This window comes from Wolffia australiana, chromosome 20 (assembly GCF_029677425.1).
Source record: "Wolffia australiana isolate 7733 chromosome 20, ASM2967742v1".
NCBI classification, from domain to species: domain Eukaryota; kingdom Viridiplantae; phylum Streptophyta; class Magnoliopsida; order Alismatales; family Araceae; genus Wolffia; species Wolffia australiana.
In genome coordinates, this window is record NC_135854.1 from 6174649 (window position 1) to 6189026 (window position 14378).

General features: G+C 38.8%; 1 protein-coding gene across 4 annotated transcripts; it reads right to left on the bottom strand.

Annotated features, from left to right (window-relative positions):
* Nucleotides 1-10393: 10393 nt before the first annotated feature.
* Nucleotides 10394-12801, bottom strand: LOC144716105 (glycine-rich RNA-binding protein RZ1A-like). 4 transcript variants are annotated; one of them, XM_078591152.1, is made up of 3 exons: nucleotides 12683-12801; nucleotides 11072-11193; nucleotides 10394-10974 (listed from the first exon to the last, which is right to left on the bottom strand). In XM_078591152.1, exons 1-3 carry the CDS (start codon nucleotides 12765-12767, stop codon nucleotides 10492-10494), a joined length of 690 nt encoding a protein of 229 aa, XP_078447278.1. In that variant the 5' UTR covers nucleotides 12768-12801; the 3' UTR covers nucleotides 10394-10491. The 4 variants fall into 4 exon arrangements, with proteins under 4 accessions (XP_078447278.1, XP_078447280.1, XP_078447279.1 ...); XM_078591154.1 differs by having other exon boundaries at nucleotides 12527-12751; XM_078591153.1 differs by having other exon boundaries at nucleotides 12483-12751.
* Nucleotides 12802-14378: the final 1577 nt, after the last annotated feature.

The following is a 14378-nucleotide window of genomic DNA, read 5'->3' on the forward strand; positions in this document are numbered from 1 at the left end:
AAGGGCATTGGTGAATATATTTTACTTTATGGGTTTATGAGAAAAACTTAAGTAAAATATAAATAGGGGAGGGGCACTTATTTCAAGCACCCAGGCCAGCCAATTTGAGAGCGCTGCCCCTTTCTCCACTCTACTCTATTCTCCACTAAACTAAGCAGAGTGTCTTCATGACGAGAAGATGTTCAAGATTTTCAAGGAGAGTTGAAGAAGTAGTAGAGATCCAAGCGCCAAGTGACCATGTGGATACTTCAAAAGGATGGGCACATGGACACCTTTAGAATGATCTCAATGAGAGTAGGTCAAGGGTGGAAAATCTTTAGAATGATCTCAATGGACACATTTGATGTATTGATTTTAATGATCGATTATGAATCAATTCATATGCTTCTGCATTATGGAAATCGTGTTTTCCATGGTTGAAAGAAGGCATAGAACCCAACAGTGGTATTAGAGACATCCTCGATCTGATCGAAGTATTTTGATACTCTTTCCAGATTGTTTCTCTACTTTATTCTTAAGAGAAATTTCCTTCAATTTCTTAAGAGCTTCGGATTTATACTTCATCAAGTATATTCATCTGTATCTAGAAAAAATCATCGGTGAAAGTAATGAAGTAAAAACAACCACCTCTAGCTTGGATAGACATAGCACAACATACATAAAAAATTATGAGTTCCAAAATGTCCTTGGCACGCTCCCCATTCCCTGGGAATGGTGATTTGTGTAGTTTACCATAATGCAAGATTCACAGGTTACGTATGATTCAAAATCAAACAAACCCAAGTATGCATCCTTATGCAACTTAAGTAATCTTCCATTTCCACTATGTCCAAGCCAGTAGTGCCATAAATAGGATAAGCCGTTTCTACTTGAAGATTATAACAAGAAACATCCATCAAGTATAAGCCATTGACCAAAAGTGCAGATGCAACCAATTTTTTTTTAAAGAAATGGAATAATATTTTCTCATAATGGTCACAGTGTACATGAGTCTATCCATTTGAGTTAATAAAATCTTTGGATAGACTCGGGTACACCATGACCATTATGAAAATATGTTGTTCCGTTTTTTTTTGCAAGAGTTTGTAAGCATGGAGTGAGCATACATATCCCAATTATATACGGACCCCACTCTCATGCCCATGATGCAAAGTAAAGAGATGCAATAGTGACACCTTGGCAGGTTGGGGAGGTATCCTTGGTTTTCAGAAACTGGTTCTTGTTCCCCTTAGATTCTACTATGGTGCCTATGTGCGACATTTTGAACTAATATCATGAGAACCATTACAAAAATATCATGAATAATCATAAATAGCTGCATCTAAATGTTTATATTTGCATGTTATCATGCTTTAAAATGATTAAAATTTCCTTTAGCGCAAATTTATGATTTTTCAATATTTTCTGGAATTTTCACATATTTCTTTGACTTAAGATTCATGAAAAAATTAATTGTATAACGCAAAGACTACTTATTTATAATGACTAATGGTGTTTCTTAATTTTTCTGGACTTTTCCATATTTTCTCACATTTTCCAACACCAGAATTGTGAAGAGATTCAATTTTTAATGTGGAAGGCAAGATGAGTTGGCAACAACTACAGGAGAGAGAAAATGAAAAATTTGGATGGCCATGATTCAAAAAAATTGAAACCTTGATATCTTGAGATCCGACCGTCAGGTTGACCTGACATGTTGAGGGTATTTCTTTACTTTCCTGCTCTTTCCATCTACCAGTGGGATCTAAAAAATAATGTCGGGAAGGGGGGGAAACCTTTTTAAACTTGCTCAAACCCTAGTTGGCCAGGAATGACACATCAAGCTTTTGGAGCCAATTTTTTTTCTAAAGTTCTTGAATTAATCTGGTGAGTTTCTTCTTCCCCTCTAGATCTTCTTCTTGTCTGCTTGCCAAAACGCCAAGTATGGGCAAAATATTCATGCTCTAGGATGAGTTATTGAGGTAAGAGCATCACCTTAGTTCAAGAGACGAATCTAAAATAAAAAACAAATTAGATAGGTCATCTACCATTGTTAGGATCTCATTTAGATTGAATCTATTAGTACATGGATCCTGTTTAGCACTTATATTCAGTTTCCCTTCAAGATCTTGCTTCCCCCCAGGGAGAATCAAGATCAAGAAGGGTAGGATCTCTTTGCATATATTTATCCACTCAGGTATTGATCCTTTCAAGAAGATCAAGCCCTAAACACCACAATCATTCCCATCATTCATTTAGGTGATCTGAACCTTAAGGAGAAGGTTCAGATTGCTTGATCCTCTTCTCTCCTTTAGCATCCCCTCTCTATTTATTAGGTATTCCATTCCTCTGCTAAAATTTCTAGCCCCTAGAAATATAAAATAGATTCAGATTTTGAGGGCAGTTGCCTCCTTGTGGATCGACCCCTTTCTCATTCTATATTTATGATATTTTAAAATAAGAAATTTTATAAATTTATCGCATAAGCTTAAATCCAAAGGACACAACTAAACTTACATTTAATCACACCATTTTAGGCTTATCATGGAGTCCCGCTTGTAAATATCCACACTGTGCTATTTGCAATGGCCATTAGGGACAAGGGTCTGGCACGTGCAAAAAAAATAGCTGGATGTTGAGGTGCTCAACGTGGTAGCTGTCTTGTGCATCTCTGATTTCCAATTGACATATGTAGCCTCTCAATCATAACCTCACAAGTTCTTGGGCCATAGTCAAAACTTCAGAATGATGAGAAGATAGATTCTATGGGCATTGGTGCATGCTCAGTTTATTGTGATAAGGACATGGCACATAGAGAATAAGTGCTCTTATGAGGCCCTCTCCTCACATACTGAACGGAACTCTTGAACAAGAGACATGAGACTCGGGTAACCCAATCATCTTCTTTGCTTCCTATGGAGTCCACGTTGATAAACTCTACTAGGGAGTATGAGTCATTGCACAAATCCTAAGGTATCACTATGGATGGTAAGATCCAGGAGGGCATTGTTGAAGGGTTCAAGAATAGTAACAATGTTTTTTGTCCCATTCTTTGTGATTAGCTTTTTTGTAATTCAAGAGTTTCTTCTTCATTTGATGCAATTTGTGTGAGGACCTAATTTCAAGATTAGATGATAAAATATGTGTTCAAATGCTAACCAGATGCACCTTCAAATCCTTCAAAATACTGAGGACTTTTATAATCCTACAGACTTCAAGTAACTAACATAATTGATCCAATGGATGGCCTTAGGACATCCTGAAAATTAGTCAACATCTCCCCTGTACCTTGGGTAACACTGGTGTTTTTCTATTGTAGTCAAAATGTCAATCACTCTCACATCAATGCATTTCTTCTTCTCTATTGCAGCATTCATCATATCATGTGTGTTGTTACACAATAAGTGATAGTCCATTAGGATCTTGTTCTAATTTGAGAGTATAAGGTCTTTGCATGATTTTACATATTACTGTCATCACTAGATGACCAGATTACCATGACCATGGCTCACAAAAATATGACAGCCACCCTCATTATAAGATCAGGGTTATGACTACCTATTTCATATTGTGTCACATTTAAGGTGACATCCAAATCATCAATATCTAATGCTACTATGAATTTCTAATGGGGGAGGCACTATCAGATTGATGTACCAAGAAACCCAGGGCAGCTTGGACGATGAAGTTCAATGGGTGGCACAAGGAACCTATTGATCACTCATGAACTATTTGTACGCATCCCCTAGTTTTGTGAAAGCAAGATCATCATTTGAATGTTTCTTGCTCTATTGTCTTCTTTAATAGAGGAAAATCACATGAAAAATCATTGATATGTTTTTCAATATATAACAAAGAAGGGGGATCACGCCTGGGTTGTCGCCAACCTTGGATTGCAACCCGAAATTTCCTAATGTCTAGAGCATATTGGACTATTTCTCATTTTCATATTTCTCATTAATCTCAGAAATTTCTAGCACCGTCTTGCAGAGTTCACATCGACTATGCATCGTGTGAACTGCGATACCCAATTTTCTGAAACAACTTTTGGCGATCCACAAATCCACCGTAAATGACACCTCATACGCTTCAGCCAGAAACTCCATGAACCTCCCCTTCATTACCTAGTACTTCATTTTTGCATTAGCCTTTATTGCATTTAGTCCAGTTGGATCAATATTCCCCTTCGCGTCATACTGCCACATAATTTTGAGCCTATCTGTCCAGAATGCCCCATGGTGAATTCATGAGGCAAAAAAAATGGTCAATCACTTCCTTTATCTTTGCAAGGTTCATAGTTATCGCCATCCCTCCAACTTGGTCCCACCATTGAATAAATAAAGGGTTGATTCGTGGAAATTCCCTTCAAATAACTGTGAATTATGCTTGAAAGAGGTCAATAGAAGATATTCATACTTTCCTCTTTTTGTCTCTTTAATCCATTGGGAAAAATGTCAAATGGTGACAATAAATAGGACCATCTCCCTTTCCCCACCTCCTTAACAATGCTCTACAATCCCCAAATTTGATGTTATTTCTTGTAACAATGCTTCACGTACATAATTTACAAGATGAGCCATATGGGATTTCTCAAACTGAAAATGACAACAATGCACAACCAGATTTATTGTCTATATTTTTACCAGTGGCAGCTATAGCATGCTATGTAAAATTAAAATACCATTACCGTTACTAAAACTAAAGGGCATATGCAAAAAAATATGAGTGACATAAGCCATTAAAATTTTGAAAAACAAATAATGATGCCCTAGTTACTAGCACTCACTTCTTGTTAATCTTCCAATATACCTCTCTTCCTCCTCAGTCTTCAGTGCCCATTCTAAACAACCCTATAAAGTGAACAAAAAGTACTTTTCTTCTTCTCTAACCCATTTATATATTGGCTATTACAAGGCAGGCCTCTAATGTTTAAGTTGGCCTGGGCCTGAGACATAAGTGACTCAGAAATAAAAGGACTTAAAACATTCTAGGTCACTCATACATAGTGGCCTACTTGCAATAGACATAAAAAATAAACAACATTGACTAAAAATTCCCTGCAAGTTGGGTATGAATGTGTAGCATGCCAACTAGAATACGACCATCTAACTCCTTGATGAAGATATATGTAACTCGTGCAGATGATCTCATGAGCAATAGAGTGATAATTTGTCATTATGTTGTGATATGCTTAGTTATATCATGGTTAACAGTTTGTGTGTGATGGAGAGTGTTGGGTTCTGGAGGCCTAGATCTGGATGAACAAATCAAAATGATATGCAGCGGAAGACATTTGCGAAATCGTACTACATCATTAAAATATGAAACTAAGTACCTTTGCAAGGATTGCATATGTGATTTCTTCAATCCCGGAGAGAGACGAGTCAAGCTGCTCAAATGTGCAGCCTCTAGATGTATCAACGTGATCCTCGGCATGTCAAATCTCCTCCTTCTCATTGATGAGCCCCGTTCTACCTCCACCATCATCGTTACGCCATTCTAATCGCATTGGGCATGGAGAGAGGTGTTGGGAGAGGGGAGAAGAAAGGGAAGGCCCCTGAACAATTTTGGCCTGGGTGAATTTCGTTCAGGGCCTTCCCCTATTTATACTAAGTGGGCATTTTTCATAAAACCCCCTAAAACTTAAGTATATCTTCCGACATCCAAAAGACTATTTGCGTGTGACCCTCTTGGCCCATGTATCAGTCTAGTTAACGACTCCAGTGGCGCAATAACCTTTATTGGCCTTTCAAATTAATTAACTATATCAACATATAGATTAATTAATGTCGGATCCATTTAACCCAATCGATAGGTCGAGTGTCCAACATGTGGGGCACCAAGCTACACCTCATGCACTAGAAGATACAAAGGAGTACATATTGACTCACTCATGGAACCTGTTTTTCATCGGTTACCGTGTATGTATAATCCCTCATCCACTTGGCGCTCCTTGGACCACTTAGAGTATGGTCAACTTTCAAACCCTAATCGGTCATCCGAGTTAGTACTAATGTGTCCAGAAATCATCGGAGAACTCTTCTATGATATTTTACTGCCTTGGCCAAGGACTATATCGCATCATCTTCCTTGAGTTGTCATCTCTTATACCTAGGGTGGATGATCCCATCTTGACCACTCAATCATCTTCGTGAACTTCTTGATGTACCCAAACTAAGATCGTTCAGGGAAAGCGTCAGTATTTTGAAAGGACTAAAGGATTATCATTTAACTATATAAAAATGCTGATTATGATTGATTAATAGTGGAAAGGAGGTCCACATCTAGATATTGTACATTTATCAAGGGAAAGTGAGTCTCAGACAAATAAAAAAACAGAAGGGAATAATCAGATCAAGTGTGTAGGTTAATTTTTGATAAATGGCTCATGGCATAAGTGAAGTCCTCTAGCTGAAGGGTATACCAGAAGACCTCAAGATGGTTCAACAGGTTGATATATGTTTGTATTCTGACTATCAACCTGTACTCTCTGATGGAAATATATGTGGCCGACAAGCCAATCACACATTCCACATCTCGTTCCATATTCATTAATAAAACATATTCATTATAGTGCACGTGTGATGCTTCTAATGAAGTCCATGAATACATGATCAGACATAGTGAATTATGATGAGACCATAATACGGAGATCACTAGTCTTTAAGCATGTGTTCTAAATATTCCTATTCGAAGGATACGTGAGAAAGACATCAAAGTATTCGGATAGAATAGCATTATCTAGCCTCACTCATACGATGAGTATGGCCGGTCTCGTAGCCATTAGTGTGGAGACACTAAGGATAGATAGTGGGTGCTTTTTAGTGAAAAGAGTTCACTAAATTGATCCGTACGGATCCTTGAATGGTATTATACCGAACTGTCAATCATGTTGATTCACGTCATAGTTGTGTAAGTGGTCCTTAGACCTGAGGCACTAAAGATGTCTTGTGGACGGACGATTGTACTTTGATTATGGCCAACGAGTCTCTAATCATTAGGAACCAATGAGCTTCTTTGAGATAAATCTCATGTGGGTCACTCATGAACTGACTAAGAGAGCTGACCACACATGAGACATTTGGATGTGTATGGTTCAGATAAGCCAACCTGCCAATCAACCTTTCAAAGTAATTTTTTTTGACCTGATCACTCTCTTTACATCTTCAAATTTTCACATTTATATCCATAGGATTACTCACAAGCTTACACCCAATCATACCTATCTCCATCGGTAGGTTTAAAATATACTTCCATTCAGATATGAAAATACTTGATATGGGTTGGGCAACTTCAATTCTCAAAAAATACTTCAGGTGGCCAATAATAGCAAATTGAAGAGATAACTCTTTACTAATTTTTTTAAATCTCCCTATTATCATCCCCTATGATAAGAATATCAGTCACATACACAAGGAGTATTTCCCCCTGTAATAAGTAACATTTTAATTTTATATACAACATTTGGTTGACCTGTAGTATGATATCCTAGAAAAACTGACATTTACACATCATCTACAAGTTTCCATGTAAAAATACATTCTTCACATCAAATGGTAGAATCTCCCAGCCATACTTATAAGTAAGAGCTATTAGGATACTGATTGTATTCAATTTGGCAATGGGAGAAAAATGTTTCAAAATTTCAATCACATAAGACTGAGTATAGTCTTTTGCCACAAGCCTAGTCTTATACCTTTCAAGTACCATCTTCATTGAACTTGGGTGTGTATATCCATCTGCAAGCCACCAGTTTCTTATCTTGAGGAAAAGGAACCAGATACCTTCTTCCATTTTTCTCTTGGGCAAGCATCTCTACATCGATGGTTTTCTTCCACTCCACAATCCTAATTATTTCTCAATAATTTTTTGCACAACTATCTCACTTAGAGTACTTATGAAACTCATGTGCTGATAGCTCAGCCTATCAAATGATACATACTGATTATCAGATATTTAGTTTGATTTTTTCAGTTTCTTACCCCTTTGCATAGAGAAATAGGTGAACGGAGATGTTTCTTAGGTTGAGCTTGGTATAGATTTTCCACCCATTCCTTCTCAATCTTATGATCATCATCAATTATTGTAGGGTTTCCAATTTTTGTATTAAACTGATTGTTATGCACTTCTAGATTAGGTACATGATCCCTCACCGATAGATTCATTTATGCATGCCCTGAAATATTTAACCAAATATTAGTTTTGAGTTGGCCTGATAGAGCTTCGATATGATTCAAAATATCAGTTGGCAGTTCATGATCTTCAATAATCTAGTTTTATGATACTCACAACCAAGCGTCTTCCCCTTCATCTTGGGCAACCTTCTATGGTGCTTTGAAAACAAGTCCAGTTCAAAAAATGTCACATCTGCAGACAAGTAAAATTTCATGGTTTCTTGGTTGTAGCATATGTACCTTTTGTCTGTGCCGGTGGCCTAAAAACACACACTTGAGTACCCTGGGATCAAGATTTCCTGGCTCCATTTTCACATAGGTTACACATTCAAAGACCTTAGATTCCATCTTAGTGCGCAACTGATTAAGGGGACTTTGAAAACACAATGTCTTCATTGGAATTAAATTAATAAGGTGCACTATAGTAAGAACATCCTCTCCCTAATTTGTCATCTACGCTTGAAAGAGGAGTGCCCTAGCAGTTGCTAAAATCTTTCCAATTCTCCTTTCAGCCAGAATTGACACATAAAAACTCTTGAACGATGTCCTTTGCTCTGAAATATGAGGTTTCTGATGAATTAAAAAATTCCTTCGCATCATGATACCTAAACTGCTTGATCTTTGTTCCAAATTGATTGCTGATCATATCACAAAACTGCAACACAATCAGAGACACCTCTATCACTGATTTCAACAAATATAACCACATTACCAATGTACAGCCATCCAGAAAAAATACAGAACATCTCCAGCCAGAAGGATTTGTCACATGACATGGTCCCCACACATCACTATGTAGGGACTCAAGTAGGTTTAAACACCTTTCATTCGAATAGTCAAAAGACAAATATATGCGCTTAGCCAACTGAAAGGGTTCACACAATAGGTGACTAATAGTCACTCTCAAAAAGTTTGCTGCCTTTGTAACAACAGAATCTTGTCTCCAATCATTCCATCCAGTTTCACGAACAAGAGATACCGCATGGGCTGATCATCCAGGTGCAGAAGGCCATCCTCTATTCCAAAAGATAAAGTTTTTCTCACGGATACCTTGTCATATTAAAAATAATTATGAATACCTGGTAAAAAATTTCATCCCATATTGCAGGCTAATTTGTTTAGATATAAGAGATGTATCCTCAAATGCAGTGCATGACTGCTTTCAGGATCCCATTTTTTTAAAACTGCATCTCACTAACTCTCGTAACAGATATGATTCCTCTCCCAAACTTAATTACCTTTTATGGCTCACTAGATGTTGAATATTTCAAGAAGCATTATTGGTCAGCCAAGATGACATTATCATGTAGATTCTCTCAATCATCCATCAATGCCACTTCACGATCAGATATGATAATCCCTAGTCTACACTATCTGATCAGCCCATTAAATGGAATGGACCTATGGGTCAAATCGGGTACTTTCACAAAGCAAGCCCAATGAATGGACTTGAGAGAGGGAGAGAAATGGAAGGGGATAGAGGGATAGAGAGTTTCTTACTGCAGGGAAGTGTATGAGATAAAATGCCTCTAACAATTTGTACATATAGAGAGTTAAAGAGTGAGAAACTGTGAAAAAACGGAGCTTTTATATCCTTATTGTTCAGATCCATTGATCAAGGCTCAGACTGATGCTTGATCAATAAAAAATGATAATAAACCGATATAATATGCCCAACCAATGTTGAAATGGAATATGATATAACTCTTCATTTGCCATCCCTCTTCAGGAAAATATCTCCCCTTCCATTAAACTCACCAGCTATTATGTCCATCTCTTCCTTTGTGTTCCTTCAACCTTTGTCAGGCATCTCTTTGTATTCACTTATTACCATCTTTATTTTCCTGATTATTACCATTTTTATTTTCCTGAGTATCTCTTCCTCTGTGTTCCTTCAACCTTTGCCAGGCATCTCTTTCTCTACACTTAATGCCATCTTTATTTACTGATGCCTTCGTAATTATGACATCTGCTAGACTACTATCGGATCAAATAAAACATTTTCAAGATTGGTTCTCGATTTTCAACATCGATTTCATGAACTTTTGCCTGATGAAATAAATAATTCTTAACAATTATTCTTTGATCTCAAATTTAATCAGATCTCTTACAGAAGAAGCCTTCATGATGACCATGGCAGTGGCAGGACATTTTAAAGCTTTCTAGTCCATTTAGAAAGTATTCTTAACAGAATATTTTATAGGGAGATATTATCATGCTGACAGAGAACAGAAACAAAATACCAAAACGGAGAAATTCAGACACAATTAAAATTCCAAGGGATTGTGCCATGTCAGAAAATTCAGAATTCTCTAGTTTTCATGCAAAATCTAAAGGCTTACCTTCCACCGCTACTGTGGCGGTCATATGGGCCAGACCGGTCACGACTGTAACGGTCCCCACTACGGCCTCCGCCTCCGTAACGGTCGCCGCCACCGCCGCCACCGCTACCACCGTAACGGTCGTTACCGCGGCTGCCGCCACTAGAACGGTCCGGCCGGCTACCATGACGGCCATACCGATCACCCCCGCCATATCGATCATCTCTTCGCCCGCCGTCGTCGCCCGATGGGCATTCCCGGGCGAAATGTCCCGGCTTCGAACACTTAAAGCAGTCGCCACTGCCAGCTGTCCCGCCACGCCTGCCACCACCTCCACCGCCGCCGCCTCCAGGTTGCGGCTGAGCTTTGTTCACAGTGATGGACCGGCCATCCAGGTCAACGCCGTTCATGTCATCAATTGCATCTTCCATTGACTTCTCGTCGTCAAAGGTGACGAAACCAAACCCGCGGGACCGCCCAGAGAATTTGTCCATAACCACCTGAGAAATAAATTAAAAGAATAGTTTATTCGTCGTGGTAAATTCTAAGGTCTAAGGGCCTCGGCGTTCGTTCTGGGGAGGTTGAGTAGTTACTGACCCTGGCCTCGGTGACGCGGCCGAACTTTTCGAAAGCATCTTTCAGGTCTCTATCAGTGGTTGACCAGGAGAGGCCTCCAACAAAGCAGCGGTAGTCATCCGAATCTGCCATCTGAATCTTATCTGGATCACCCATATATAAAAAAAATTACTTTTGTTTCTAAAATTACTAAATTTGAAGGGAGCAACTCTCAAATAAATGAACGAAATTTGTGTCTTAAAAAATAAAGATAATCAGATAAAGAGATTAATGAGATAGAGTAAGACAACAAACTAGGGTGTGATATTTTAACCCCGCAGGCTAACAGTAAGAAGCCCAAATGGAAAGATTCCTTCACTTTGAAAGTGTACGTATCTATCTGTCTATAGAAGGGTGAAATAAAAACATCAGCGATCCTACTACTTAATAGGGTTTAATCCCTTCCTCCCCTCTCTCTTCTGATCATCGGCCAAAAATCGACTTGCACAATAATTTGATAACAATGTATACTTCAGCTGTTAATGATCTAAAAATTAAGGAGGTTTTCGGAATGAGGGAAGTTAGTCCCCAAAAATATATCACGTCATCTAACAAACATGAAACAAATACAACCCATCTATCTAAGAAACGAGTTATTGAAAGAGAATCAAATATTTAAATAAGCAGAAAGGCAAACCAATAATCTTTCACCAAAAACTATGAGAGAACACCAAAGAATGATGAGTTTATAAATCCAATCCCAGACGCATACGATTGATTCTGATAATAATGCAGAAACTTGCCCCAGGCGATTGATTTAGAATGCAGGAGTCCAAGAAGCTTGTCCGTAAAATAAAAATGATACGAACCCCTAGTGGGAAAAAAGATTGAAAAACCCCTGGAAGATAAGGGTTTGCGAATCACGAATATCAAAGTCTCAACCGGGAATAAATAATCCATGCAAAGTTTCCTGGAAGAGAATATCAGTACGATCCAGGACTTTGGAAAACAAAATCAATAAAAGAAGGAAACAGCATCCAACAGACATGACATAAAAGTGATCCTAAAAAAACCGATAGAACACAACTGATTGCAACTCACGATTTCCGGATGTAATCAAAATGAAAGAAACGAAAGTAAAAAGTTGCTGAGGAAAAATTTAGATTAGAGTATAATATATAATTATCATGAAGGTACATAGATTTAGGTAATTCATCCAACCCAGAAAATCGAAACCCAGGAAATAAAACCGTTGAAATAAAAATATCTCAAGAAGAAAACAAATCAATCCTAAGGCAGTCAAAGAAGTCAAAGAAAAAACGACCGGGACCCCGAGAAACATCAAGAAACTCAAGAAAAATCAGAAGGAAGAACCAGGCTAGAAGCTAATCTTCCGTAGACCAAAGAAAACCTAAAAAAAAAAATCAATCCTAAGGCTTCACAAATAAGCTACCTTCAACATTTTTAACAAAAATCACACGCGGGTATGGCCAACACCTTTCCTCCCATTGACACCCAAACGATCATTTCAGATTACGACAAAGAAGAACACGCCGAGGAAGATGAATCGATCCGCAAAGATGTAAAGCGCTGCCCAGAACTCGCAATGACTCCGCAACTAATACCGAATGAACAAAGCCGTCAAGATCATACATGGCTCCCGCGTTTTTTCTGCCCTAGCTCCTGCCGCGGCGATCTTCTCCGAAATCCAGCTATGACCTTTTCTCTCTTGTAACATAGCTATTTATATGTTTATATAGTTGCAATATCACATTAATGAAATTTCTAAAATATCCCCTCCAAGAAGATATTTTTTTCTTATTTAAGGAAAGTTTAGCTACAGCTAGGGAAAGGCTTGGGGTGGGCAGTTGTGCGAATATTCGCACCACTTGCCTGATCAATTTATATGGAAATTCGCATCGCACAAATTCGCACAAATGATTGAAAATTTGGACTTCAAATGGTAGAGAGGGGCGAGAGAGAGAGACGATAGAGAGGGAGAGGGAGAGTGAGAGAGGAGTGAAAGATAGTGACGAGTAGACATGGTCGCTCTGTTCTTTTTGTGCGAATTTGTGCGAATTGTTCGTTCTGTTCGGTTTTTCGAACAGAACAAAAATAAATTCGAACAGAACATCGCACAGACCCTTGTGCGGCTCTTTTGTTAGCTTTGTGCAAATTTTGTTCTAGTTTTGTGCGAATGTGCGAACAAAGAACACTGCCCTATGTGGTTCTTTTGTGCGAATTTTTTGTTTGTTTAAAACAAACAGAACAAAACGACCATGTCTAGAACTGACGAGCCGTAGAGAGGGAGAGGAAGAGAGGAGCGGAAGAACGATACAAGCAATAGAGAGAGAGAGAGATTGTGTGTGTGATAACAAGAGAGGAGCCACCAGCACCCGCGCTGAAACTATTGCGTGCAGGCCGCATAGGCGTCGCCCAAGCTAGGGGTCACGCGCCCAACACTACCCATAGGGGCGTCGCGCATCCCATAGCCGTCTCGACGCTCTTTGTGTGTCATTACCTTAGTCTCCAACTGGGATGTCTCACGCTCCACGCCTCACACACATAGTATGCATTTGGTGCGCGCGTAGTCCTCACGGCATGCCTACGCGCAACGCCTACACCTATGCCACCTAGCATGCACGTCCTATATGTGCGTGTGCAGTCGTCACAGCACGCCTGCTAGCAACGCATGCACCTCTGTCGCCTAGCATGCACGTCCTACACGTACGCACTCTCGACATGCTGCCCTGATCCGCTGTGCTTGAGCATCGATGAGCACGCACACCAAAAAGGGCATTAGCTTAAAAGATCCGGGTTAGGCGTCACAACTCATGATGAGTGTGGTGTTCACACTAAAGGGCTTGATCCCATATTCTGAGCCCAAGCACATGGACATGTACTCACAATAAGCACGCAGGTCTTTGTACAGACATAGATAATGGATTATGCAGACATAGATTGATGCTCCGAGGTTTACTTAGGGTGATGTGGGACACGAAAATGGACTTCGTAAAATTGATTAATTAATACCAATATATATATATATATGATCACGTATTCCTTGAGGGTGATCCAAATTTGGTTTAATCATATAGAAGGGGACTAAGTCAATGGAGAAAGGATTTAACAACTCACTCATGCAACTTGGTAATACTTATTATATTCCTAACTTAATGGGAATAGGATATTTGAAATGGACGACCAAAGTTTAGCACATGATAACTTTAAAGTAAATAATCACTCAAAGCAATTAGCCATTATCATGAACCACAATTATCTCAAAAGTTAAGGTATCACAAGGTACCTTAGAGACGGGAGCCAATAGCTTGAATGTTCTGATGTTGAA

Excerpts from the sequence above, each read along its gene's own strand:
- LOC144716105 (XM_078591152.1), bottom strand. The coding sequence starts at position 12,767 with ATGTTACAAGAGAGAAAAGGTCATAGCTGGATTTCGGAGAAGATCGCC. Across the intron at positions 11,194-12,682 it reads AGAAAAAACGCGGGAGCCAT|ATAAGATTCAGATGGCAGAT; the intron begins GTATGATCTTGA and ends TGGGTGATCCAG. Across the intron at positions 10,975-11,071 it reads GCCGCGTCACCGAGGCCAGG|GTGGTTATGGACAAATTCTC; the intron begins GTCAGTAACTAC and ends TTTATTTCTCAG.